A 26,966-nucleotide genomic window follows, 5' to 3' on the forward strand; every position below is an offset into this window, starting at 1 on the left:
ATAGAGGCCCTTTGTTAGATTGAGAAAGTTCCCTTCTATTCGCAGTTTGTTGACTGTTTTTATCATGAAAGGGTGTTGGATTTTATCAAATATCTTTACTGCATCTGTTGAAATGATCATGTGGTTTTTGTCCTTTATTATATTAATATGGTGTATTACATGGTTTTCATATGTTGAACCAACCTTGCATTCCTACGATAAATCCCACTTCATCATGGTGTGTAATTGTTTTAATATACTGCTGGGTTTGGTTTACTAGTATCTTTGGTTTACTAATATCTTTTGTTGAAGATATTTTCATCGATAATCATCAGAGATATTTGTCTTTAGGTTTTTTCCTTTCCTTTTCTTGTGATATCTTTGTCTGGATTTGGTGTCAGGGTAATGCTAGTCCCATAAAATGAATTGAGGAGTTACTTCCTCTTCTTTTATGGGACAGTTTGTGAAGGATTGGTGTTAATTCTTCTTTAAATGTTTAGTGAATGTACTGATTTAAAATAGTGTTTCCCCAAAATTCACATCTACTCAGAACTTCAGAATGGGACCTAATTTTGAAATAAGGTCTGTGTAAGTTTCCTGGAGCTGCCATAACAAAGTACCACACACTGAGTGGCTTAAACAACAGAAATTTATTGTTCTGGAGTTTGGAGACTAGAAGACCCAAATCAAGGGGTTAGCAGAGTTGATTCCTTCAGAGGGTTGTAAGGGATAATCTGTTCCTTGCTTCTGTCCTAGGTTCTGTTACTCTGAGGTATTCCTTGGCTTGTAGATGATGTTCTGTGTCTTCTCATCATCTTCTCTCTATCTGTGTCCCTCTCTGTGTTCAAATTTCCCATTTCTATAAGGACATAGGGCATATTGGATTAGGGCCCACCCTAATGACCTTATTGTAATTTGATTACCTCTGTAAAGATGCTATTTCCAAATAAGGTTTATATTCTGAGGAACTGAGGGTTAGACTTTAACATATCTTTCTTGGGCGGACACAATTCAACTCATAACAGTATTGTAGATGTAGTTAGCTAAGAGGTCAAATTAGATTAGGGTGGGCCCTCAGTCCAGTATATTTAGTGTCCTTTAAGAGGAGAGACACAGACACAGTATAATGCCATGTATAGAAAAAGGCAGAAATTGGAGTGATGCATCTACAAGCCAGGGATTGCCAGCAATCATGGAAGTGAGGAGAAAGGCATGACACAACTTCTCCCTCAGCCTTCATTCTCTGTCTTACCTCCCCCTGAGTATCAGATGCATGTGCTCGATTATCATGACTTTTCCTCTTTTTTTTTTTTTTTTTTTTTTGCGGTATGCGGGCCTCTCACTGCTGCGGCCTCTCCCGTTGCAGAGCACAGGCTCCGGACGCGCAGGCCCAGCGGCCATGGCCCACGGGCCCAGCCGCTCCGCGGCATGCGGGATCCCCCCGGACCGGGGCACGAACCCGCGTCCCCTGCATCGGCAGGCGGACTCTCAACCACTGCGCCACCAGGGAAGCCCGACTTTTCCTCTTTTTAAAACATATCATTTTATTAAATGATATATATAAATTTTTTATAATTACAGATTTTTATTAAACTGTGCCACCTAATGAAGAACTAAGAAGAAATAATTTTTTTCTGCAAAGTGCCTATTTATTACAGAACAATAGAAACAAATAAAAAGTATTGGTTTACTCTTTCAACAAATATATATTTATTATCTATGTTCCAAGCACTATATTTGTCACTAAATTCTATCATGAGGTTTGGTTGTTTATACAGCTTATCATTTAGGGGTAAGATAGGGTAAACATCCAAATAATCATATGATGAAACATTTTGTTAAGAGCAACAAAGGAAAAGATTATATAGTGAATAAAAGGGGTACCTGTTTGGAATTGTGTAGTCAGGGAAGGTCTTGATAAGGGAGGGGCATTTATTTAAGGTATGAATAATAAATGGAGAATAGCTGGTGTGTGTCGGACTTTTTAGGAAAATCGGGGCACAGCACATGTAAAAGCCTTCATGTGAAAAAGAGCTTGGTTTGTTGGAGGAACTGAAAGACAATGGTGGTTGGATCATAATGATCAAAAAGGAAAGAAGCTGAAAATGATGTTGAAGAGGGAGATAGGCTTTTCTATAGATGATGCATTCTATTATTAACACAATTAGAAGCCACTAAGTTTTTTGGAAATAATATTTTATTAAGTAAAGTTATAAATTTTATAAAAATCTAGTTCCTCCTTAAGTTTTAGCTTATAATTTTTATTTTTCTATGTATAAGTCTATCAAAATTTAGGAGTCTTTTTATGGGGCTTTTGGATGATGTTTGTTTCATTTACAAACTTAAACACCTTCAAATATTTAAAATGTCACGATAAATATTTCATTTTAATTGAATTATATAGTTGATTTACAATATTATATTAGCTTTGAGTGTACAACATAGTGATTCAAAGTTTTTATAGCTTATATTTCATTTAAAGGTATTTTAAAATATGGGCTGTATTCCCTGAGCTGTGTAATATATCCTTGTAGCTTATTTCTTTTATATATAGTACTTTGTACCTCTTAATTCTGTACCCCTCTCTTGCCCTTCCTCCCTTTCCTCTCCCACTGGAGAGGTAGCTAGGGAGGTAACTGGTAACCACTAGTTCTCTATATCTGTGAGCCTGTTTTTGTTTATTATATTCATTTGTTTGTTTTGTTTTTAGATTCCACTTGTAAGTAATAACATACAGTATTTGTCTTTTCCTGTCTTAGTTCACTAAGCACAATGCCCTCCATGTCCATCCATGTTGTTGCAAATAGCAAAATTGTATTCTTTTTTGTGGCTGAGTAGTATTGCATTGTATGTATGTGTGTGTGTGTGTGTGTATATATGTATATACCATAACCTCTTTATCCATTAGTCTATTGATGGGCACTTGCTTCTGTATATTGGCTATTGTGAATAATGCTGCCATGAACACTGGAGTACGTGTATCTTTTTGAAATTAGTGTTTTCATTTTCTTTGGATCAGATTGCCTATCTCCAGTGCATTTAGTTCTTCTGGGGTTTTATCTTATTCCTTTGTTTGGACCATGTTCCTTTCTCCTCATTTTGCCTAACTGCTGTTTTTATTTCTGTGTTATTTGTTAGGTTGGTTACTTTTCCCAACCTTGGAGAAGTGACCTTTTGTAGATGTCCTGTGCGTCCCAGCAGTGCATTACACTCTCATCACCAGAGCCATATGCTCTAGGGGTGCCCTTTATGTGGGCTGCTGGTTGGCAGGGCTGGGACACGAGGTGGCGGGCTGCCGCACCGTTGTGGGGTGGTGGTCCTGTGGCTAGTGCTGGCCCACTAGTGGGCTGAGCTGGGTTCTCTGGTGGGTGGTTTGGGGGCCGGGCTTCCAGGATCCAGTATTGGCCTTTTGGCAGGTGGGGCCAGTTCCTGACATGGTTGGCTGCAGGGTCCTGGGTGTCTCAAAGCTGGTGCTGGTTGGCTGCAAGTGGGGCCGGGGTGCCCATGGAAGGAGGTAAGCCCAGGGTCTTCCTGCTCTGCCATCTTGACCTCTCAGACTGTATTTTTCTTCCTCATCTTCTTCACTACCCGTGGTTCAGTTTGAAAAAATTTTATTGACTTGTGTTCACTGACCCTTTTTCTATTGTGTCCTATTTGATATTAATCTCATTCAATAAATTCTTTGATATTTTTCAATATTAGGATTCTAATTTTCTCTTTTCTAATTTCTACATCTTCTGAAATTTCCCAATTTTATTATAGCCATGTTTTCAATATCTATTTTTTAAAAAACACATACTTATTTTGAAGAGCTCGTCTGCTAATTCCGTTATCTAGGTTATCAGTGGGTCTGCTTTTCTTGACTATTTAAAAAAATAAAGATCACTTTCTTGTCTCTTTATCTATTACTTTTTCATTTTGTACTGAGCACTGTGACTGATGTATTGAAGAGATTCTGTTATCTTCCTCAGAAGACTATTGAGTTTTGTCCAAGAAGTCAATGAAATTATTGGCAGATCAACTTGATGTTACAGAGGCTTGGTTTTACACTTTGTTGAGTCTGGTCTTTTCCCACTTGGTTCTTGGCCCTAGGAATAGCTCTAAATCCTTAAGAAAAATGGTCTTTATTCCTATGGCTCTTATTGGGTTTCAACATAAAGTCTAAAGTGTTTATCAGGCCCCTGGAAATTGGAAGACTGTGAACTTGAAACTTTGTATTCTTGGTACCAAGCAACCTCTAAGATCTCTGCTCAGATCTTCTGCCTTCCAGCTGTTTTCCCCTGGGCTTCCTGGAGTCTCATCCTGTACACACTTAGTTGAATAAGCCAAATATTTGAGGAAAATTTTGTATGCAGATTTGGGGGTTCCCCTGTGGCTCCTTCCTGTTGGGATTTCCTCCCTCCATTTCCAGCCACTCTGTTTCCTTCTAAATAAGATCTCTTACTCCTCAGCATAAGACAACAGTCACTGCCTGTATGAACACTACTTTAGTGAGCTGTGTGCATTGGGGATCCTCTCTGTGGAAAAGTTATATATATGTTATTTTATCCAATGAAGGTCCTGCTAAACAAGCATCAAATCCCCTACCTTTTCTGTCTTTTGTTTACTCTCCACGGCCTTCAAACTTTCTTTTTAAAAATTGTCCTGGGGAATTCCCTGGTGGTCCAGTGGTTAGGACTCTGTGCTTCCACTGCAAGGGGGGCCCGGGTTTGATCCCTGGTTGGGGAACAAGATCCCACAAGCCAAGTGGCATGGCCCCCCGCCCCCCACCCCCGCTAAAAGTTGTTGTCCAGGGTCATTAACTTATTGACTTACTGGGAAGAGGTTTAGCCTGACCCAAGCTATTCTCACTTTGCCTGAACTTTTTAAAATTCTTTTTTGTTAATTAAAGTGTAGTTGATTTACAATGTTATATTAGTCTCAGGTGTACAACATAGTGATTTGATATTTTTATAATTATACTCTATTTAAAGTTATTATAATATATTGGTTATATTCCCTGTGCTACACATTACATCCTTGTATCTTACTTATTTTGTATCTAGTAGTTTGTACTTCTTAGTCCCCTTCCCCTATCTTGCTCCTCTCCCTACCACTCTCTCCACTGGTAGCCACTAGTTTGTTCTCTGTATCTATGAGTTTGTTTCTGTTTTGTTATATTCATTCATGTGATTTATTTTTTAGATTCCATATATAAGTGAAAACAGCGTTTGCCTTTCTCTGATTTGTTTTACTAAGCGTAAATCCTCCAGGTCCATCCAGGTTGTTGCAAATGGAAAATTTCATTCTTTTTTATGGTTGAGTAATATTCCATTTGTGTGTGTGTATGTGTGTGTGTGTACCACAGCTTCTTTATCCATTAATATGTTGATGGACACTTAGGTTGTTTCTATGTCTTGGCTATTGTAAATAATGCTGCTGTGAATATTGGGTGCATGTATCTTTTCTAATTAGTGCTCTTGTTTTCTTCAGATACAAACCCAGGAGTGGAACTGCTGGATGATATGGTAGCTCTATTTTTTATTTTTTGAGGAACCTCCATTGTTTTTCATAGTGGCTGTACCAGCTTACATTCCTACCAATAGTGAAATAGAGTTCCCTTTTCACCACACCCTTGCCAACACTTATTATTTGTTGTCTTTTTAGTGATAGGTACTCTGACAGGTATGAGGTGAAATCACATTGTGGTTTGTTTTTTTTTTTAAGAAGGGTAGTGGCTTTAAGACATTTAAGAGGCAATCACCACCAACTATTATATTTTCTTTTGTTTTATTGGAGTATAGTTGCTTTACTATGTGTTAGTTTCTGCTGTACAGCAAAGTGAATCAGCTATATGTATACATATATCCCCTTCTTCTTGGATTTCCTTCCCATTTAGGTCACCACAGAGCATTGAGTAGAGTTCCCTGGGCTATATAGTAGGTTCTCATTAGTTATCTGTTTTATACATAGTAGCATATATATGTCAATCCCAGTCACCCAATTCATCCCACCCCCACCTTTCCCACCTTGGCGTCCATACATTTGTTCTCTATGATATGCATTAATATAGGATATTTGTTTTGCTCTTTCTGACTTATTTCACTCTGTATGACAGTCTCTAGGTCCATCTATGTCTCTGCAAATGGCACAATTTCATTCCTTTTTATGGCTGAGTAATATTCCATTGTATATATGTACAACATCTTCTTTATCCATTCATCTGTCGATGGACATTTAGGTTGCTTCCATGTCTTGGCTATTGTAAATAGTGCTGCAATGAACACTGGGGTGCATGTATCTTTTGGAATTATGTTTTCTCTGGGTATATGCCCAGGAGTGGGATTGCTGGGTCATACGGTAGTTCTATTTTTAGTTTTCTTAGGAACCTCCATACTGTTTTCCATAGTGGCTGTATCAATTTACATTCCCATCAACAGTTCCCTTTTTTTTAAGCGGGTTCCCTTTTCTCCACACCCTGTGCAGCATTTATTGTTTGTAGATTTTTTGATGATGACCATTCTGACTGGTGTGAGATGATACCTTATGGTAGTTTTGACTTGAATTTCTGTAATAATTAGTGATGTTTAGCATCTTTTCATGTGTGACCCAAGATGTGATCTATCCTGGAGAATGTACCGTGTGCACTTGAGAAGAAAATGTATTCTGCTGCTTTCGGATGGAATGTTCTATAAATATCAATTAAGTCTCTCGGTCTAATGTGTCATTTAAAGCTTGTGTTTCCTTATTAATTTTCTGTCTGGATGATCTGTCTGTTGGTAAGTGGGGTGTTAAAGTCCCCCACTATTATTGTCTTACTGTCAGTTTCTCCCTTTATGGCTATTAGTATTTGCCTTATATATTGAGGTTCTCCTATGCTGGGTGCATAAATATTTACAATTGTTATATCTTCTTCTTGTATTGATCCCTGATCATCATGTAGTGTCCTTCCTTGTCTCTTGTCACAGTCTTTATTTTAAAGTCTGTTTTGTCTGGTATGAGTATTGCTACTCCAGCTTTCTTTTGATTTCCATTTGCATGGAATATCTTTTTCCACCCCCTCACTTTCAGTCTGTATGTGTCTCTAGGTCTGAAGTGGGTCTCTTGTAGACAGCATATATATGGGTCTTGTTTTTATATCCATTCAGCCAGCCTGTGTCTTTTCGTTGGAGCATTTAATCCATTTACACTTACGGTAATTATCGATATGTATGTTCCTATTACCATTTTCTTAACTGTTTTCTGTTTGTTTTTGTAGGTCTTTTTCTTCTCTTGTGTTTCCCTCCTAGAGAAGTTCCTTTAGCATTTGTTGTAAAGCTCACTTGGTGCTGCTGAATTCTTTTACCTTTTCTTGTCTGTACAGCTTTTGATTTCTCCAACGAATCTGAATGATATCCTTGCCGGGTAGAGTAATCTTGGTTGTAGGCTTTTCCCTTTCATGACTTTAAATATATCCTGCCACTCCTTTCTGGCCTGCAGAGTTTATGCTGAAAAATTAGCTGATAATCTTTTGGAGATTCCCTTATTTGTTGCTTTTCCCTTGCTGCTTTGAATATTTTATCTTTGAATTTAATTTTTGTTAGTTTGATTAATATGTGTCTCTTATGATTGTTTGGGTTTCATTGATTTTTTCTATTGTTTTTTTGGCCTCAATTTTATTTATTTCCTTGCTGACCTTTATTATTTCTTTTCTTCTTCTGGCTCTGGGCTTTGTTTGTATTTCTTTTTCTAATTCCTTTTGATGGTAGGTTAGGTTGAGATTTTTCTTGTTTCTTGAAGTATGCCTGCATCACTATAAAGTTTCCTCTTAGAACTGCTTTTGCTGCGTCTTGTAGATTTTGGAAAGTTGTGTTTTTATTTTCATGTCTCAATGTATTTTCTGACTTCCTCTTTTATTTCTATACTGACCCATTAGTTTTTTATTAGAATGTTGTTTAATCTCCTAGTGTTTTTGTTTTCCCCGTTTTTCTTCTGACTTCATATGGCTTCATATCATGTGGTTGGAAAAGACGCTTGATATAGTTTCTATCCTCTTAAATTTTTTGAGACTTGTATTGTGACTTAACATGTGATCTATCCTGGAGAATGCTTCATGAGCACTTGAAAAGAATGTGTTTTCTGCAGTTTTTGGATGGAATGTTCCATTATGTATCTGTTAATTCCAACTGGTCCAATGTGTCATTTGAGGCCACTGCTTTCTTATTGATTTTCTGTGTGATGATCTCTCCATTGATGTAAGTGGGGTGTTAAAGTCCCCTACTTTTATTATATTATTGTCAGTTTCTCCCTTTTTGTCTGTTAATATCTGCTTTATATATTTAGGTGCTCCTATATTAGGTGCATATTTGCTTACAAATATTATGTCCCTTTCTTGTATTGATCCCTTTATATAAAGTCTTCCTTTGTCTTTTTTATAGACTTTAAAAAAATTATTATTTTTGGCTGCGTCAGGTCTTAGTTGCAGCACGTGGTATCTTCACTGTGGCACATGGGCTCTTTGTTGTGGTGCGCAGGCTCTCTAGTTGTGGTGTGCAGGTTCCAGAGAGCATGGGCTCTGTAGTTGTGGTACATGGGCTCAGTAGTTGTGGCTCGTGGGCTCTAGAGTGCAGGCTCAGTAGTTGTGGCGCACCAGCTTAGTTGCTCTGCGGCATGTGGGATCTTCCTGGACAAGGGCTCAAACCTGTGTCTCCTGCATTGGCAGGTGGATTCTTAACCACTGTGCCACCAGGGAAGTCCTAGTCCATTGATATTTAAAGTGATTTTTGATACGTATGTTCTTTATGCGGCAAGCCATTTTGTTATTCACTTTCTGGTTGTTTTTGTAGTTCGCTGGTCTTTTGTTCTTCTTTTAGTCTCTTCTCTTGTGGTTTGATGATTTTCTTTAATGTCATGTTTGTGTTCCTTTCTCTCTAGGTTTTCTATGTCTATTGTTAAGTTTTTGATTTGTGGTTAGTGTGTAGTTCATATATGTTGACCTGTAACCTATAACTGACCTATAACTGTATCTACTTGATCTACTTGTTTAAAAATGTTAAAACACATTCTAAAAGCTCTGCATTTTTTACCACCCCCACCTTGTTTCACGTTTTGTGTGGGTTTTTTCTTCTATTTCTATTTTTTGGCTGTGCCATGCAGCATGTGGGATCTTAGTTCCCCAACCAGGGATTGAACCTGCGCCCTCTGCAGTGGAAATGCATAGTCCTAACCACTAGACTGCTAGGGAAGTCCCTTGTTTCATGTTTTTGATGTCATATTTTACATTTTCATGCTTAGCCATTAACTGTTTATTGTAGTTATAGTTAATTTTACAATGTTTTTGCCTTTGTACTAGGATATTTAAGTGGTTGATCCACAGACTTTACTATATATTTGCCTTTACCAGTGGGATTTTTCACTTCCTATAATTTATTTCTTGTTGTAGCTTTTTCTTTTTTACTTAAAGAAGACCCTTTAACACTTCTGTAAGGTCAGTTTAGTATTGATGAACTCTTTTAGTTTTTACTTTTGTGAGAAGCTCTTTCTCTCTCCTTCAGTTCTAAATGATAATCTTGCTGGGTAGAGTATCCTAGCTTGTAGGTTTTATCCTTTCAGCACATTATATGTATCATGCCACTCCCTTCTGGCCTACAAAGTTTCTGCTGAAAAGTCAGCTGATAGCTTTATGGAGCTTCCCTTATATGTGACTCTTTGTTTTTCTCTTGTGGCTTTTAGAATTCTCTTTAACTTTTGACATTTTAATTATAATATGTCTTGTTGTAGGTGTCTTTGGGTTCATCTTGTTTGGCACTCTGTGTTTCTTGTACCTGGATATCTATCTCCTTCTGTAGGTTAGGAAGTTTTCAGCCATCATTTAATCAAATATATTTTCTACCCCTTTTACTCTTTCTTCTCCAGCTGGGACCCCTATAATGCAAATCTTAGTATGCTTGATGTCCTAGAGGTCCCTTAAACTATTCTCAACATTTGTTGTTTTTTTTTTCATGGTACATGGGCCTCTCACTGTTGTGGCCTCTCCCATTACAGAACACAGGCTCTGGACGCACAGGCTCTCTCAATCACTGCGCCACCAGGGAAGCCCCTCAACTTTTAAAATTTGTTTTTGTGTTCTGATCGAGTAACTTCCATTGTTCTGTCTTCCAGATTGCTCTGATTTCTTCTTTTTTTTTTTGCATCTTTATTGGAGTATAATTGCTTTACAATGGTGTGTTAGTTTCTGCTTTATAGCAAAGTGAATCAGTTATACATATACATATGTTCCCATATCTCTTCCCTCTTGCGTCTCCCTCCCTCCCTCCCACCCTCCCTATCCCACCCCTCCGGGCGGTCACAAAGAACCGAGCTGATCTCCCTGTGCTATGCGGATGCTTCCCACTAGCTATCTACCTTACATTTGGTAGTGTATATATGTCCATGCTTCTTTCTCGCTTTGTCACAGCTTACCCTTCCCCCTCCCCATATCCTCAAGTCCATTCTCTAGTAGGTCTGTGTCTTTATTCCTGTCTTACCCTAGGTTCTTCATGACTTTTTTTCCCCCTTAAATTCCATATATATGTGTTAGCATACAGTATTTGTCTTTCTCCTTCTGACTTACTTCACTCGGTATGACAGACTCTAGGTCCATCCACCTCATTACAAATAGCTCAATTTCATTTCTTTTTATGGCTGAGTAATATTCCATTGTATATATGTGCCACATCTTCTTTATCCATTCATCCAATGATGGACACTTAGGTTGTTTCCATCTCTGGGCTATTGTAAATAGAGCTACAGTGAACATTTTGGTACATGACTCTTTTTGAATTATGGTTTTCTCAGGGTATATGCCCAGTAGTGGGATTGCAGGGTCATATGGTAGTTCTATTTGTAGTTTTCTAAGGAACCTGCATACTGTTCTCCATAGTGGCTGAACCAATTCACATTCCCACCAGCAGTGCAAGAATGTTCCCTTTTCTCCACACCCTCTCCAGCATTTACTGTTTGTAGATTTTTTGATGATGGCCATTCTGACTGGTGTGAGATGATATCTCATTGTAGTTTTGATTTGCATTTCTCTAATGATTAATGATGTTGAGCATTCTTTCATGTGTTTGTTGGCAATCAATATATCTTCTTTGGAGAATGTCTGTTTAGGTCTTCTGCCCATTTTTGGATTGGGTTGTTTGTTTTTTTGTTATTGAGCTGCATGAGCTGCTTATAAATTTTGGAGATTAATCCTTTGTCAGTTGCTTCATTTGCAAATATTTTCTCCCATTCTGAGAGTTCTCTTTTGGTCTTGTTTATGGATTCCTTTGCTGTGCAAAAGCTTTGAAGTTTCATTAGGTCCCATTTGTTTATTTTTGTTTTTATTTCCATTTCTCTAGGAGAAGGGTCAAAAAGGATCTTGCTGTGATTTATGTCATAGGGTGTTCTGCCTATGTTTTCCTCTAAGAGTTTGATAGTTTCTGGCCATACATTTAGGTATTTAATCCATTTTGAGCTTATTTTTGTGTATGGTTTTAGAGAGTGATCTAATCTCATACTTTTACATGTACCTGTCCAGTTTTCCCAGCACCACTTATTGAAGACGCTGTCCTTTCTCCACTGTACATGCCTGCCTCCTTTATCAAAGATAAGGTGACCATATGTGCGTGGGTTTATCTCTGGGCTTTCTATCCTGTTCCACTGAACTGTTTTTGTGCCAGTACCATACTGTCTTGATTACTGTAGCTTTGTAGTCTAGTCTGAAGTCAGGGAGCCTGATTCCTCCAGCTCCGTTTTTCGTTCTCAAGATTGCTCTGGCTATTCGGGGTCTTTTGTGTTTCCATACAAATTGTGAAATTTTTTGTTCTAGTTCTGTGAAAAATGCCAGTGGTAGTTTGATAAGGATTTCATTGAATCTGTAGATTGCTTTGGGTAGTAGAGTCATTTTCACAATGTGGATTCTTCCAATCCAAGAACATGGTATATCTCTCCATCTATTTGTATCATCTTTATTTTCTTTCATCAGTGTCTTATAATTTTCCACATACAGGTCTTTTGTCTTCTTAGGTAGGTTTATTCCTAGATATTTTATTCTTTTTGTTGCAATGGTAAAAGGGAGTGTTTTCTTGATTTCACTTTCAGATTTTTCATCATTAGTGTATAGGAATGCCAGAGATTTCTGTGCATTAATTTTGTATCCTGCTACTTTACCAAATTCATTGATTAGCTCTAGTAGTTTTCTGGTAGCATCTTTAGGATTCTCTATGTATAGTATCATGTCATCTGCAAACAGTGACAGCTTCATCTGCAAACAGTGACAGCTTTACTTCTTCTTTTCCGATTTGGATTCCTTTTATTTCCTTTTGTTCTCTGATTGCTCTGGCTAAAACTTCCAAAACTATGTTGAATAAGAGTGGTGAGAGTGGGCAACATTGTCTTGTTCCTGATCTTAGTGTAAATGGTTTCAGTTTTTCACCATTGAAGACAATGTTGGCTGTGGGTTTGTCATATATGGCCTTTATTATGTTGAGGAAAGTTCCCTCTATGCTTACTTTCTGCAGGGTTTTTATCATAATTGGGTGTTGAATTTTGTTGAAAGCTTTCTCTGCATCTTTTGAGATGATCATATGGTTTTTCTCCTTCACTTTGTTAATATGGTGTATCACGTTGCTTGATTTGTGTATATTGAAGAATCCTTGCATTCCTGGAATAAACCCCACTTGATCATGGTGTATGATCCTTTTAATGTGCTGTTGGATTTCTGTTCACCTGTGAAGCCATCTGGTCCTGGGCTTTTGTTTGTTGGACGATTTTTAATCACAGTTTCAATTTCAGTGCTTGTGATTGGTCTGTTCATATTTTCTATTTCTTCCTGATTCAGTCTTGGCAGGTTGTGCATTTCTATGAATTTGTCCATTTCTTCCAGGTTGTCCATTTTATTGGCATAGAGTTGCTTGTAGTAATCTGTCATGACCTTTTGTATTTCTGCAGTGTCAGTTGTTACTTCTCCTTTTTCATTTCTAATTCTGTTGATTTGAGTCTTCTCCCTTTTTTTCTTGATGAGTCTGGCTAATGGTTTATCAATTTTGTTTATCTTCTCAAAGAACCAGCTTTTAGTTTTATTGATCTTTGCTATCGTTTCCTTCATTTCTTTTATTTCTGATCTGATTTTTATGATTTGTTTCCTTCTGCTAACTTTGGGGTTTTTTTGTTCTTCTTTCTCTAATTGCTTTAGGTGGAAGGTTAGGTTGTTTATTGAGATGTTTCCTGTTTCTTAAGGTAGGATTGTATTGCTATAAACTTCCCTCTTAGAACTGCTTTTGCTGCATTCCATAGGTTTTGGGTCATCGTGTCTCCATTGTTATTTGTTTCTAGGTATTTTTTATTTCCTCTTTGATTTCTTCAGTGATCACCTCAGTATTAAGAAGTGTATTGTTTAGCCTCCATGTGTTTGTATTTTTTACAGATCTTTTCCTGTAATTGATATCTAGTCTTACAGTGTTGTGGTTGGAAAAGATACTTGATACAATTTGAGTTTTCTTAAATTTACCAAGGCTTGATTTGTGACCCAAGATATGATCTATCCTGGAGAATGTTCCATGAGCACTTGAGAAAAACGTGTATTCTGTTGGTTTTGGATGGAATGTCCTATAAATATCAATTAAGTTCATCTTGTTTAGTGTATCATTTAAAGCTTGTGTTTCCTTATTTATTTTCATTTTGGATGATCTGTCCATTGGTGAAAGTGGGGTGTTAAAGTCCCCTATTATGAATGTGTTACTGTCGATTTCCCCTTTTATGGCGGTTAGTATTTGCCTTATGTATGGAGGTGCTCCTATGTTGGGTGCATAAATGTTTACAATTGTTATATCTTCTTCTTGGATTGATCCCTTGATCGTTATGTAGTGTCCTTCTTTGTCTCTTCTAATAGTCTTTATTTTAAAGTCTATTTTGTCTGATATGAGAATTGCTACTCCAGCTTTCTTTTGGTTTCTATTTGCATGGAATATGTTTTCCTGTCCCCTTACTTTCAGTCTGTATGTGTCTCTAGGTCTGATGTGGGTCTCTTGTAGACAGCATATATATGGGTCTTGTTTTTGTATACATTCAGCCAATCTGTGTCTTTTGGTGGGAGCATTTAGTCCATTTATGTTTAAGGTAGTTATCAATATGTATGTTCCTATTCCCATTTTCTTAATTGTTTTGGGTTCGTTATTGTAGGTCTTTTCCTTCTCTTGTATTTCTTGCCTAGAGAAGTTCCTTTAGCATTTGTTGTAAAGCTGGTTTCGTGGTGCTAAAGTCTCTCAGCTTTTGCTTGTCTGTAAAGGTTTTAATTCTCCATCACATCTGAATGAGATCCTTGCTGGGTAGAGTAATCTTGGTTGCAGGTTTTTCTCCTTCATTACTTTAAATATGTCCTGCCCGTCCTTCTGGCTTGCAGAGTTTCTGCTGAAAGGTCAGCTGTTAACCTTATGGTGATTCCCTTGTGTGTTATTTGTTGTTTTTCCCTTGCTGCTTTTAATATGTCTTCTTTGTATTTAATTTTTGACAGTTTGATTAATATGTGTCTTGGCAGATTTCTCCTTGGATTTATCCTGTATGGGACTCTCTGTACTTCCTGGACTTGATTAACTATTTCCTTTCCTATATTAGGGAAATTTTCAACTATAATCTCTTCAAATATTTTCTCAGTCCCTTTCTTTTCTCTTCTTCTTCTGGAACCCCTATAATTCGAATGTTGTTGCATTTAATGTTTTCCCAGAGGTCTCTGAGACTGTCCTCAGTTCTTTTCATTCTTTTTTCTTTATTCTGCTCTGCAGTAGTTATTTCCACTGTTTTATCTTCCTGTCACTTACCTGTTCTTCTGCCTCAGTTATTCTGCGATTGATCCCATCTAGAGTAATTTTAATTTCATTTATTGAGTTGTTCATTGTTGTTTGTTTCATCTTGAGTTCTTCTAGGTCCTTATTAAATGTATCTTGCATTTTGTCTATTCTATTTCCAAGATTTTGGATCATGTTTAGTATCATTATTCTGAATTCTTTTTCAGGTAGACTGCCTATTTCCTCTTCATTTGTTAGGTCTGGTGGGTTTTTATCTTGCTCCTTCATCTGCTGTGTGTTTTTCTGTCTTCTCATTTTGCTTATCTTCCTGTGTTTGGGGTCTCCTTTTTGCAGGCTGCAGGTTCGTAGTTCCCATTGTTTTTGGTGTCTGTTCCCAGTGGCTAAAGTTGGTTCAGTGGGTTGTGTAGGCTTCCTGGTGGAGGGGACTAGTGCCTGTGTTCTGGTGGATGAGGCTGGATCTTGTCTTTCTGGTGGGCAGGTCCACGTCTGGTGGTGTGTTTTGGGGTGTCTGTGGACTTATTATGATTTTAGGCAGCCTCTCTGCTAATGGGTGGTGTTGTGTTCCTGTCTTGCTAGTTGTTTAGCATAGGGTGTCCAGCACTGTAGGTTGCTGGTCATTGCGTGAAGCTGGGTGCTGGTGTTGAGATGGAGATCTCTGGGAGATTTTGGCCGTTTGATATTATGTGGAGCTGGGAGGTCTCTTGTGGACCAGTGTCCTGAAGTTGGCTCTCCCACCTCAGAGGCACAGCACTGACTCCTGGCTGCAGCACCAAGAGCCTCTCATCCCAACGAATTTGGGGTGATTCGTTGTCTATTCATTTATTCCACAGATGCAGGGTACATCAAGTTGATTGTGGAGTTTTAATCCGCTGCTTCTGAGGCTGCTGGGAGAGATTTCCCTTTCTCTTCTTTGTTCTCACAGCTCCCGGGGCTCAGCTTTGGATTTGGCCCCGCCTCTGCGTATAGGTCGCTGGAGGGCGTCTGTTCTTCGCTCTGACAGGACGGGGTTAAAGGAGCAGCTGCTTTGGGGACTCTGACTCACTCAGTCCGGGGGGTGGGAGGGGTACGGAGTGCGGGGTGAGCCTGCAGCGGCAGAGGTCGGCATGACGTTGCGCCAGCCTGAGGCGCGCCGTGCGTTCTCCCGGAGTAAGTTGTCCCTGGATCCCAGGACCCTGGCAGTGGCAGGCTGCACAGGCTCCACGGAAAGGGGGTGTGGATAGTGACCTGTGCTTGCACACAGGCTTCTTGGTGGCGGCAGCAGCAGCCTTAGCGTCTCATGCCTGTCTCTGCGGTCCGCGCTTTTAGCCGCGGCTCGCGCCCGTCTCTGGAGTTCCTTTAAGCAGCGCTCTTAATCCCCTCTCCTCGCGCACCAGGAAACAAAGAGGGAAGAAAAAGTCTCTTGCCTCTTCGGCAGGTCCAGACTTCTCCCCGGATTCCCTCCCGGCCAGCCGTGGCGCACTAACCCCGTCAGGCTGTGTTCACGCCGCCAACCCCAGTCCTCTCCCTGCGCTCTGACCAAAGCCCGAGCCTCAGCTCCCAGCCCAGCCCGCCCCAAAGGGTGAGCAGACAAGCCTCTCGGGCTGGTGAGTGCCGGTTGGCACCGATCCTCTGTGCAGGAATCTCTCTGCTTTGCCCTCCGCACCCCTGTTGCTGTGCTCTCCTCTGCGGCTCCGAAACTTTCCCCCTCCACCACCTGCAGTCACTGCCCGCGAAGGGGCTTCCTAGTGTGTGGAAACCTTTCCTCCTTCTTGGCTCCCTCCCACTGGTGCAGGTCCCGTCCCTATCCTTTTGTCTCTGTTTATTATTTTTTCTTTTGCCCTACCCAGGTACATGGGGACTTCCTTGCCTTTTGGGAGGTCTGAGGTCTTCTGCCAGAGTTCAGTAGGTGTTCTGTAGGAGTTGTTCCACGTGTAGATGTATTTCTGGTGTATCGGTGGGGAGGAAGGTGATCTCCACGTCTTACTCTTCCGCCCTCTTCCCCTCGTCCCCTCTGAGTTCTGCTGTATCACTTAATCTGCTGTTAATTCCCTCTGTGTGTTTTTCATTTCAGTTATTGTATCCATCAGCTCCGACCGGTTCTTTTTATATTTTCTAGTTCCTTATTAAAATTCTTACAGTGTCAGTTCTATTCTTTCCCCTAGTTCAGTTAGCATTCTTATTACTATTGCTTTGAACTCTTTCTCAGGTAAATTATTTATCTCTGTTTCATTAGGGTTTTTTCAGGGTTTTTTTCCCTTGATCTTTTGTTTGAAACATATTCCTCTGTAGGCTCATTTTAACTTTCCATGTCTCTATGAAATTAGGTGAAACACTTACCTATCCTGGTCTTGAAGGTGTGTCCTTGTATGGGAGCATTCTATGCAGGCTGAGTGTGTCCAGTAGCTTTGGCGCAGAGCTGGTTCTCAAAAGAGCATGAACTGCCTCTTTCCCTGGGGTGTTCTGGGAGCCACCTCTTTGGTGGGAGGTAAGAACGGAATTGGAGGGGCTGGAGCCAGAGCCAGGTGCACGCTGGGGCCTTCCTATGCTCACTGGCTGTAACTGCTCTACTGGGGCCAGGGGGATGGAGCTGGAGCTGCAAGGGAGTTGGGTTTCTCCCAGGTGTGGTAGCAGCCTCCACCTTGGTTTGGGATATGGCTGAGGCCTGAGGACTTGGGGCTACACTTCTGTGGTCTCACTTTTTCCCTGGTGTGCACGCCTTGGTTAGAGGCTGGGTTGGCGAAGGAGGGGTTGATGCCATGCCACTGAGCTGGCCCAGCCCCGTTCCACATGTATACAAAGCTCCAGCGATGCTTCTCTCTGCCCTGGAGCTAGCTTCACTCCCTTCCGAGTCTGCGCAACGACTGGTGCTCTCGTGATGGTCTCCACCCTGGAGATAGCCTTGCTCGCTCCTGTGTGTGTGCACCAAAGGGCTCGCTGGCAATGGCTGGCCAGAGGCAGGGCCGGGTCTGAGCTGGCTCAGTTCTCCCCAAGTGTGCATACGCTCATTGAAAACGACAGCTTCTGCCTTAGTGGCAAGCAGCACCAGAGCAAGGGGGACTGGAGCAGGAGCCCAGTGCAGGCTCGGGAGTGTGCTAGGGTGGTCCCGGCAAACTGGCCAGAGCCCCAGGCAGTTTTCAATCTGCTGCCTCCACACTGTGATCGGAAGTAAGCAAGTCCACGCACATGTTCTTCAAGAATGGGATCTCAGTTTCCTATAGCCCTCAGGTAAGCCCCACTGGTTTTCAAACTCACTAAAAGGGCTCATCTTCCTGGTGTCAGGCCCCTGTGCTGGCGTGCCTAGTAAGTGGCTGGAACCCCTCACTATCCGGGGAGGATCCCTGAGCCTGTGATCTCTCCCTCCTCTTCTGTATCCCCCACTAGGGGTGCAGGTCTCCACCAGATTGCTTCTTTTCCCTTCCTACCAGGCTCTGTGTGGATCTTTCTTTACAGCCTTGGTTGTGGAAGAGCTGTTCTGCTAGTCCCCACGCTGACCTGAGAGTCGCTCTATATGTATTTGTAGTTTTGATGCGTTTGAGGGGAGGTGAGCTCAGCATCCTCCTATTCCACCGTCTTTGTCTTCAGCAAACTTTTTAACATTCATACTGGGGACTCACTTCCTCTTTTATATAGTGATTTCATAATTTGTGGAGTGTAGGGAATTGGATTTTTTTCAAAAAGACTTGTATTCTAATCATTCCCAGCAAAGGCCATAAATCTACTCACTTTTTCTTGATCTGCAGACCTCATGAGTGTGGCATTAAACCCTTGATCTGTGTAAAAGCAGGCCTTATGATTACAGAGGTGGCACCATCCTCATCACCATTTACACTCGGAAGAGGGGCAGTTAGTCAATCACTTTTTGGTTTCCTTCATGAGGTGCCAGACTTCTTTACCTATCCTTAGATGTAACTCCTCTGACTACCCCAGCTTTATGCAGATCTTCAATTCTCCAACTTTGTTCAGGCCTAAGCTCCTATTCCCCAAACTCTGGTTACTATATTTTGTCCTTGGAGAGGAAGGGCTTTCATGTTTAGCACTTACATCTGTGGCTTAAGTTTATGTATCCTTTTTTCCCCCAGACATTAGGGATTTTCTGTATTTTCTTCTGAGCTAAGCATCCCCCTAGGAAATATGTTTGTTGTAATTTATTCAGCCTCTGGGTGTTTTGTAGCAGTGGAGAAAATCTTCTTATCTTTCTTATTTCCCCCAGTACTTTATTGAGGTATAATTCACATACAATAAAATGCATATATCCTAAGTACACAGTTCAAGAAAATTTTTAAAGTTTATGCATGTTACCATCATCTAAATCACTTTATAGATTACTCCCATCATTCCAGAAAGTTCTCTCATGCTTGTTTCCACCCTGTGCTCACCCAGAGGTAACCACTCTGTATTTGCTTTGCCTGTTCTTGAACCTGATATAAATGTAACATGTCTAGCTTTCTTTGTTCAACATTTTTTAGACTTATCCTTGTTGTTCTATCAGGAACTCACTTTTTTAAATGGCAGACTAATATCCCAGTGTATAAATGTACCATTAGTTTGATTATCCACTAACTTGTTGATGGGTACTTGGGTAGTTCCCAGTTTGGAACTATGAGAATATTCTTGCACAAATCTTGCTGTGGGCCCGTATACTTGTCTCTCTTGGTTGTATCTGTGGAGGTAGTCACTGAGTCATGGGGTAGGCATATGTTTACCTTTATGAGGAACTGGCAAGCTCTTTCCCAAGGTGACAATACCAATTGACATACACCAGTTGCTCCGCATTCTCACCATTCAGCAGGTATGCAGTGTGATTTCCTTGTGGTTTCATCTTGCATTCCCTGATGACTGATGTTGGGCACCTTTTCCTGTGCTAATTGCACCTTTGGATAGCTTCTGTGAAGTGTGTATTCAAGTCACTGATTTTTATATTGTGTTACTTTTGAAATGGCTTTTACAAGTTGTTTTTCTGCATATGAATCCTTTGTCATTTACATGTATTGCAAATGTTTTCTCCTTGGTCATTGCTTGCCTTTTCACCTTAATAGTATCTTCTTGATGAGAAGGGTTTAATTTTGGTGAAATTTATCAGTTTTTATCTTTTATGGCTGACATCTTTTGTGTCCTAAGATACCTGCCTATCCTGAGAGTCATGGAGATACTCTGTTTTCTTCTAGAAGATTTGCTTTGCCCTTCACATTTAGGTCTCTGGTCAATTTTGAATAAATGCACATTGCATTAAAGCATCAATGTCTGGTGTTTTCTCATACAGGTATCATCACTCCAGGTCCAACTGAAAACACATTCCATAACAACTTACTGAATTGCTTGGTGTTTTTGTTGAAAAGTCAGTAATTACATATGTGTGGATCTGTTTCTGGACACTCTATTCTATATCCATGGATCTACGTCTGTCCTAACTCTAGTACCACACTCAATTTCTGTAGCTTTAAAGCAAGTCATAAAATCGAGTAAAGTCTTCCAACTTTTTTTTCTTCTTCAAGATTTTCTTGGCTATTTTGGGTCTGCTGCATCTCATGTATATTTGCCAATTTCTACAAGAAAGCCTCATATTTTGATTTCATTGGATCTGTAGATCAATTTGTGGGCAATGAGATCTTAACAGTATGTAGTCTTTCAGTTCATGAACATAACATATCGACTGCAGTGTTCTACAGTTTCTCTCAGCAATGTTTTGTAGTTTTCCGGGTAGAACTCTTGCACCTCTCTTGTTACCTTACTTTTGAGGTATTTGACTTCTCTGATGATAAATTATATATTTAAAATTTAATTCCCAATTGTTTGTTGCTAGTGTATAGACAGTACAACTGAGTTTTGCCTCATATCCTGCAAAATTGTCAGTTCTGATAGATTTATCAAGCAAACACTTCAAGAAATCAGAGAATAGGAGCAGTGTCATATAATTGGAAACATCTGATTTTCTGAACAGTAAAAAGTGATTCACTCTTTGTATACCTCTTTTTACAGTTATCACCTCAGAAATACTACCTTCTTTCTGATTTCCTTCTCCTTTGCAGAATATGTAATTCTGGAGTTAAGTTTGTTCTTGGTATAGTTCTTGAAAAATGGAGACAGCACCAAATCTTTACAGAGAAACCTTTGTTTTTCAGCTGAATGTAGAATAGGGAAATGAGGACATGACCTACATGCTGCCTTTTATTTGCAGAATGGTGAACAAAGTACTATTTTTCAAGATCCCAATTAGAACAGAAAGACATATTAAAATGGGTTGGGATTGGAGTAGGGTGAACAGATTGGTGAGATTCAAATTGTCCTTAACTAACTGTCACATTTACGAATTATTCACTAGTCAAGTAATAATCCCATCTTTTCATCCTTTGCTTTCTTTTTCATTCATTCCTTTCTTCCCAATTTAATTTTTTTTTTTTTTTTTTTTTTTTTTTTTTTGCAGTACGCGGGCTTCTCACTGTTGTGGCCTCTCCCATTGCGGAGCACAGGCTCCGGACGCGCAGGCCCAGCGGCCACGGCTCACGGGCCCAGCCGCTCCGCGGCATGTGGGATCCTCCCAGACCGGGGCACGAACCCGCGTCCCCTGCATCGGCAGGCGGACTCTCAACCACTGCGCCACCAGGGAAGCCCCCCAATTTAATTTTTAACAGTGTTTAGCACACTGCCTAATCTACTAAGAGCTATAAAGAACAGGGATCTATTTTAACTTCAGATAACACCAATGTAAAGCAAAACTATTCAGGAATATTTTATATTTTCAAAGTACTTAGGAATTCTTTAATTAGAAAAATAAAGGCAATGGGATTATCTATCGGATTCTAAAAGTACCCATGAATTAAATCACTCACATCCCCCTCTTAAAAAACACAACAAAACCTTAAATCACATTGCTGTTAAGTTTTCTTACAGTAAGAAATAAGACCAACCTACACTAGAGTACAAAAACCTGAAATTCTGAGCATGAAAATAATTTATTGATTAGACATCTGGTTTATTCAAGCATAAGGCCTACCAAAGATAGAATTAACACAGCTCATGGAATAGGAAAAAAACCCCATCCAGCACCTCCTTTGTCTCAGATTTCCTGGGGACAAAATTTGTGCATTCTGTACTACAGCCTCACCCTAAAGCATCCACATGTGCTTGATATTAACGAATAGGGTATGAGAAACTTTCTGTACACTCAACTTGGCAAGCATCATTAGTGATGCAACAACTTTCAGAAACATTTTTAGGCACAAGAAGTAGCACTGCCTGCAGTGAGAGCTTTTGACAAAGAAAATATCATTAAATATAATCTTACAAATAGGAAGAAAAATATATGCACTTTTGCCAATGGACTGCTTCACGTATCAGGAAAAATGTCACAATCAATCAGATTTTCTTTCGATGATTAAAACAATTTAATTGATACTCAACTTTAATCAATACTCAGGTTATCTTGTATTAAAAATCAGAAAAATAAAACAGATTTAACCTAAATGCAATTTAGGGAAGAAATGCAGGACTAATAATACGGAATAATAGCTGCACTTCTTCAGCTAACTCATTAAAAAATGCCAATTAAACATTTTCAGTCAAATTTTATTAAAAAAAAGCAGCAGATCAACATTACAATTCAAGAACCTAATCTAAATATGCACTTGACAATGAAGCACATCTGAGTATGGAGTGAAAAAAGTTTTTTCCAAAAAACCATCAAACGTATTCATCTCCAGATACCCAAATAATAAATCACTTCTGCAGGCCGTCTATTGAGTGGAATCATAAACAAAGAACAGAAGATTTATTGCTGTGAAAACAAATCTGTAGTACAGTAGTATGAATCTTGGGTATTAAACATAATCAGTTGAATCAAGTTAGGAAGTTGAAAATCTAATAAGAAATTTGCGTGTGAGAGAAAGTCCACAAGCCAGTTGACCCAAGAGCAACTGAGATATCAAACTTGTTCAGTGAAACCAGACATTATTTTAAATCTCCATTTTTTGAAGGCAGTTAAAAATTACAATTCCAACAGCCCACAAACCAAATAAAAAAAACAACTGTAGAAAGCAATTAAAACTACGTTCAAGGAGCCACTTTTTCAGCTCAATTTCAGCACCCCAAGGAAAAAAAAAGCATCCGTGACTATCACAGATGAAAACAGAATGAAATGTCATTGGAATCAGTTATTTTCCCCCACTGAGGTATAAAATCTATATAGAAATTTGATACTATACTATAACAAATTGTACTTCTCATAGTTCTGTTTTAATTTCCTTTAAACCCTGTTTAATATAGTCTTTTTAATTGTTGTAAAAATGTTTTCATGATTCTGAATCTGGTTCCAGTTCTTTTTCATTTATTTTTATATCAATATTTAATATACTGGCTACCAGTTCTAATCAGAAAAAAAATCTTGGACATCTCTTCATTATAACAGCACATTCAGCAGAAATGACTGATGTGCAAGCAAACCATAAAAGGTGCAGCTCTCTGGAAAGCACATTTCGTAGATTGTTTCAGTCTGAATATTCTTTACAATGATTCTTGATGAAAGACTCTTAATCTTGTAAACATCAGTGTGCACAATCTCGCTACTAACGTAGTTTCACGTCCTTGGACAGGAAGGCCGGTTCACAGGCTAGTGAAAGAGAGAGCAGTTTAAGTTTTAATGGCTGATAAACCTTACATCCTGCAGGAGGAAAGCACTTTTCCTTTTTTGCTACTTAAGAATGTGGCAGAAATGTATGCTGAGGTAGCCCAGTCAATCCTTATTTTTTTCTTTTTTTGTAAATTTGGTCTCAGAATATTTCTGGAAGGGTTACATTTCGAAGAAGCCACTGCTGGGACCGGCTTCCATTGCAGTCTCTAATGCTGGGCACCTGGCTGTCCTCTTCTGTGGCTTTATCCAGGCACTGATTACTGTTCACATGCTGCAGGGTTAATTTCTGAAAATGACAGGAAAGAAGTCTTAATATGAAAGTGGAAAACAAAACCAAAACACCTCAACCATTTTTTGTGATTATGAAATTCCTCTGTAGAAAAGGGTTTTGTTTTTGAAATATTACTTAAGACAATGGAGAAATGTATCTGTGTAAAGACAGCATTAAGAGCTACGTCGGGGGAGAAAGGCACTGGGGGTACAGTGCATTCTGCTGGATTTGCAGTCAGATGACCTCAATTCTAAGTCCCAATTCTGCCATAAGCTCTGTAATACTGTGAGAAATTTTACTTTTTTGTGCTTCAGTTTCCTAAAAAAGTGATCAGATTAGTGATTCCTAATTTAGGATCCTCAACCTATTTTCAAAAAGCTATCTCAAAACTGCTTCGTTTTCCCATGATAAGGCTGTTCAAATTAATTCTGTGATTCCAAGTTTCAAGTCTTTAGAAACTCAGGTCTTTTTGAAGACTCGAAATCGTAAGATTTATACAACAGTCCTTAATAAGTGGCTGACAGATGTGGCTATATACCTTCCTCTCTACTTGTCTGCATTCCGGACTTGATGCTGTCATGCTGATTTTTAGGATAATTTCAAAAGAACATGACAGATAAGAGTTAACAGACACACACTGACCATACTAATGAATCCGATACCAAGCCCCGGTCAGGTGAAGAACTCCAAAGCAGCTATGTAGGAATTTGCATTAAGCGTTATCCTAATAAGTATGTAACTATAAGGAAATATGTTTATTTATTCACACATTTTTACTCACAGCTCTATTTTAATGTAATTCTTTTATCTCATTTAATTTTCATAAGGAACATGTCATTTTCATAAGGCCTCTTCTGTACCTATTTGAACTTCAAACAAAGCAAAACCTAACGACTGTATACAATACAGCTACTTTAGCTTTCAGTCACTTCTGTGTTATGGTCCATGTGGAAGCTGGCAAAAGGCAGTGCACATTCGTAGATGTCACAGTTTACTCTCAACACTGACTTCAGTAATACCGAAGGGTCAGTGTTAAGATACTTTACTTTAGCTCCAATAAATGCATAACAAGAAGATCGGGGAGGGCTTCCCTGGTGGCGCAGTGGTTAAGAATCTGCCTGCCAATGCAGGAGACATGGGTTCGAGTCCTGGTCCGGTAAGATCCCACATGCCACAGAGCAGCTAAGCCCATGCGCCACAACTACTGAGCCTGCGCTGTAGAACCCATGCTCTGCAACAAGAGAAGCCACGGCAATGAGAAGCCTGCGCACCGCAACGAAGAGTAGCCCCTGCTCTCCGCAACTAGAGAAAGCCTGCACAAAGACCCAACGCAGCCATACATGCATACATACATACATACATACATACATAAAAAGACCGGGAAAAGTCAGCATGGCTGGGGCTGTTTTTACTTTTATGCAGATGCTGTGTAGTTTGTTTTGAGGGGATGCACTTTGCAGTCAGACATTTCTATAGTGAACCCCAGATTTGTCACATGTCAACAACATGCCCCTGAGCAAAAACCTCTCTCAGCCCCAGGTTCCTCATCTATAAAATGGGGACAAGGGGACAAGGATACTTCTAGAGTTGTGCGGAAACGTTACGATAATGAACAGAAAGTGCCGCCCAGCTCAGAGGCGCTCACTACAACATCCTGAGCAGCCGCGGACACAGTCTGGCAGCCCCAAGAGCGCCGAGCTGAAGCACACAGCTTGCTGCTAAGGCCTTTGGTCATTTGTAAGACAAAAACAAAGCACTTTAAAAAGAACCCCCCAAACATTCCAGAAGGCCCTTCAAAGCTTCTCTGAGTGGCCAACTTCACCAGGCCCACTGTCAGTATTAATAAAAACAAAAAAACACAACAAAAAACTTAGTTGGGAAATTGGTCTTTATCACCCTAACTTTTAAAAATGTCATTTCACTTATTGAGAATCATTAAAATAAACTTGTAACAAAGAGGTTATTGATACATGCTGGGTATTAACTGCTCAAAATTAAGACAGAATCCCTATAATTTCAAGAAGCTAACATCCCTTCAGGAGACCAGGACTCTGGTGAAGAGCCCTGTTCCAGACACAGCTCTCTGGCTGCTGACAGCAGGGGCAGAGTTCTGTGGCTCGTGACTCTGTGGGGACTGTGGTCACCGTACTCAGCAGAGGATCCATCAGCATGGACTAGTTTCCACACAGAAAGAGTGTAACTAAGGCAACAGCCTAATTTGTAACCTCTGAAAGGAGGAAGAAAGCTATAGTTATCATCGCATAAAGTCCACCTGCAACCTAGAAAACAAATAATTTGCCGCCCTCTACCTCTAATCTCTAGATATAACTGTGTCAAAATCTACATTTTCATTCCAGAAAGGACAGCTACAAGTAGTCAAAGCAAAAGAGCCTGGTGTCGTAAACTCTCTGCAATGTATACTATAAACAAAGACTTAAAGATATAATATACAAATTTAATAGAAGACAGTATGGTATTGTGCAAAGAATCCTGGATTAAGAATCCCAGGTCTGTCTGAGATCCGGTAACACCATTTACCTGCTCTGTGACCTTGGGCAATTAACTTCCATTCTGGGCTTCAATGTCTACATGTATTAAAAACAATGTCCTGAATTTTATTTCTAGGGTTCCTTTGAAATCTAAGATTTCATGACTTTAGATTATACATTACTGACCTAAGTGTTACTCTTCCAGACTGCAGTTTTCAACTGATGGAGGCAGGACAACTCTGATGGGCCGTCCGGAGCTCCCTGTGCAGTCAGCTCAGACTGTGGGACCCACATCGCAGCTTGACTCCTCCCTCTGCCAATTCTTCTGTCTCCCTTTTCACAGGTGTTGATCTAAAGGATGCTCCCTAATAAACATCCTGAATACTAACCTTGGAGTGGAGTCTGCTTCTGGGAGAACCCGGACGGCAATACTAGAATTTAATCTCAGGGAAGACACCTTGCAGAGTGCTCCAGGGGTTTTAAAACTTTACACTCATAACTGGTTCTTTCAAAATATCCTAAATCACTTCTAGCTCTTTAATTTCTAAGCAAACATTTACTTTTGAATAACTGCTGTGGTAGACTGTGTATCTTATACACAGTCTGCCAATGGCCATTCCCACTCCCTGTCTCCTGGCCACATCACACCATAAAGACTGGAAATGCAAATGCCTGCTTTCCCAGCCTCCCCTTATAGCTGGGGGATCACTATGAGATGAAGTTCTGGCCCATGGGGCACAGCAGAGCCTGCTGCAGGGGATCCAGGAAAAGCTTTGGCTTTCCTGATAAACAGCAATTCAAGCAGTAGTGCAACGTTGCTCTTCCCTTCTTCCTGTCTTGAG

General features: G+C 39.8%; 1 protein-coding gene across 3 annotated transcripts in view; it reads right to left on the minus strand.

Annotated features, from left to right (window-relative positions):
* Nucleotides 1-22,283: 22,283 nt before the first annotated feature.
* Nucleotides 22,284-26,966, minus strand: part of GALNT1 (polypeptide N-acetylgalactosaminyltransferase 1) — a 127,362-nt gene continuing 122,679 nt past the window's right edge. For 2 of the 3 annotated variants that reach the window (XM_032603587.1, XM_032603586.1), the window contains one exon: nt 22,284-23,650. In XM_032603587.1, coding sequence (XP_032459478.1) covers nt 23,504-23,650 — 147 coding nt within the window. In that variant the 3' untranslated portion in view covers nt 22,284-23,503. The remainder of the gene's footprint in view (nt 23,651-26,966) is intronic. The other variant, XR_004345523.1, reaches the window with a different exon arrangement.

This window comes from Phocoena sinus, chromosome 14, assembly GCF_008692025.1.
Source record: "Phocoena sinus isolate mPhoSin1 chromosome 14, mPhoSin1.pri, whole genome shotgun sequence".
NCBI classification, from domain to species: domain Eukaryota; kingdom Metazoa; phylum Chordata; class Mammalia; order Artiodactyla; family Phocoenidae; genus Phocoena; species Phocoena sinus.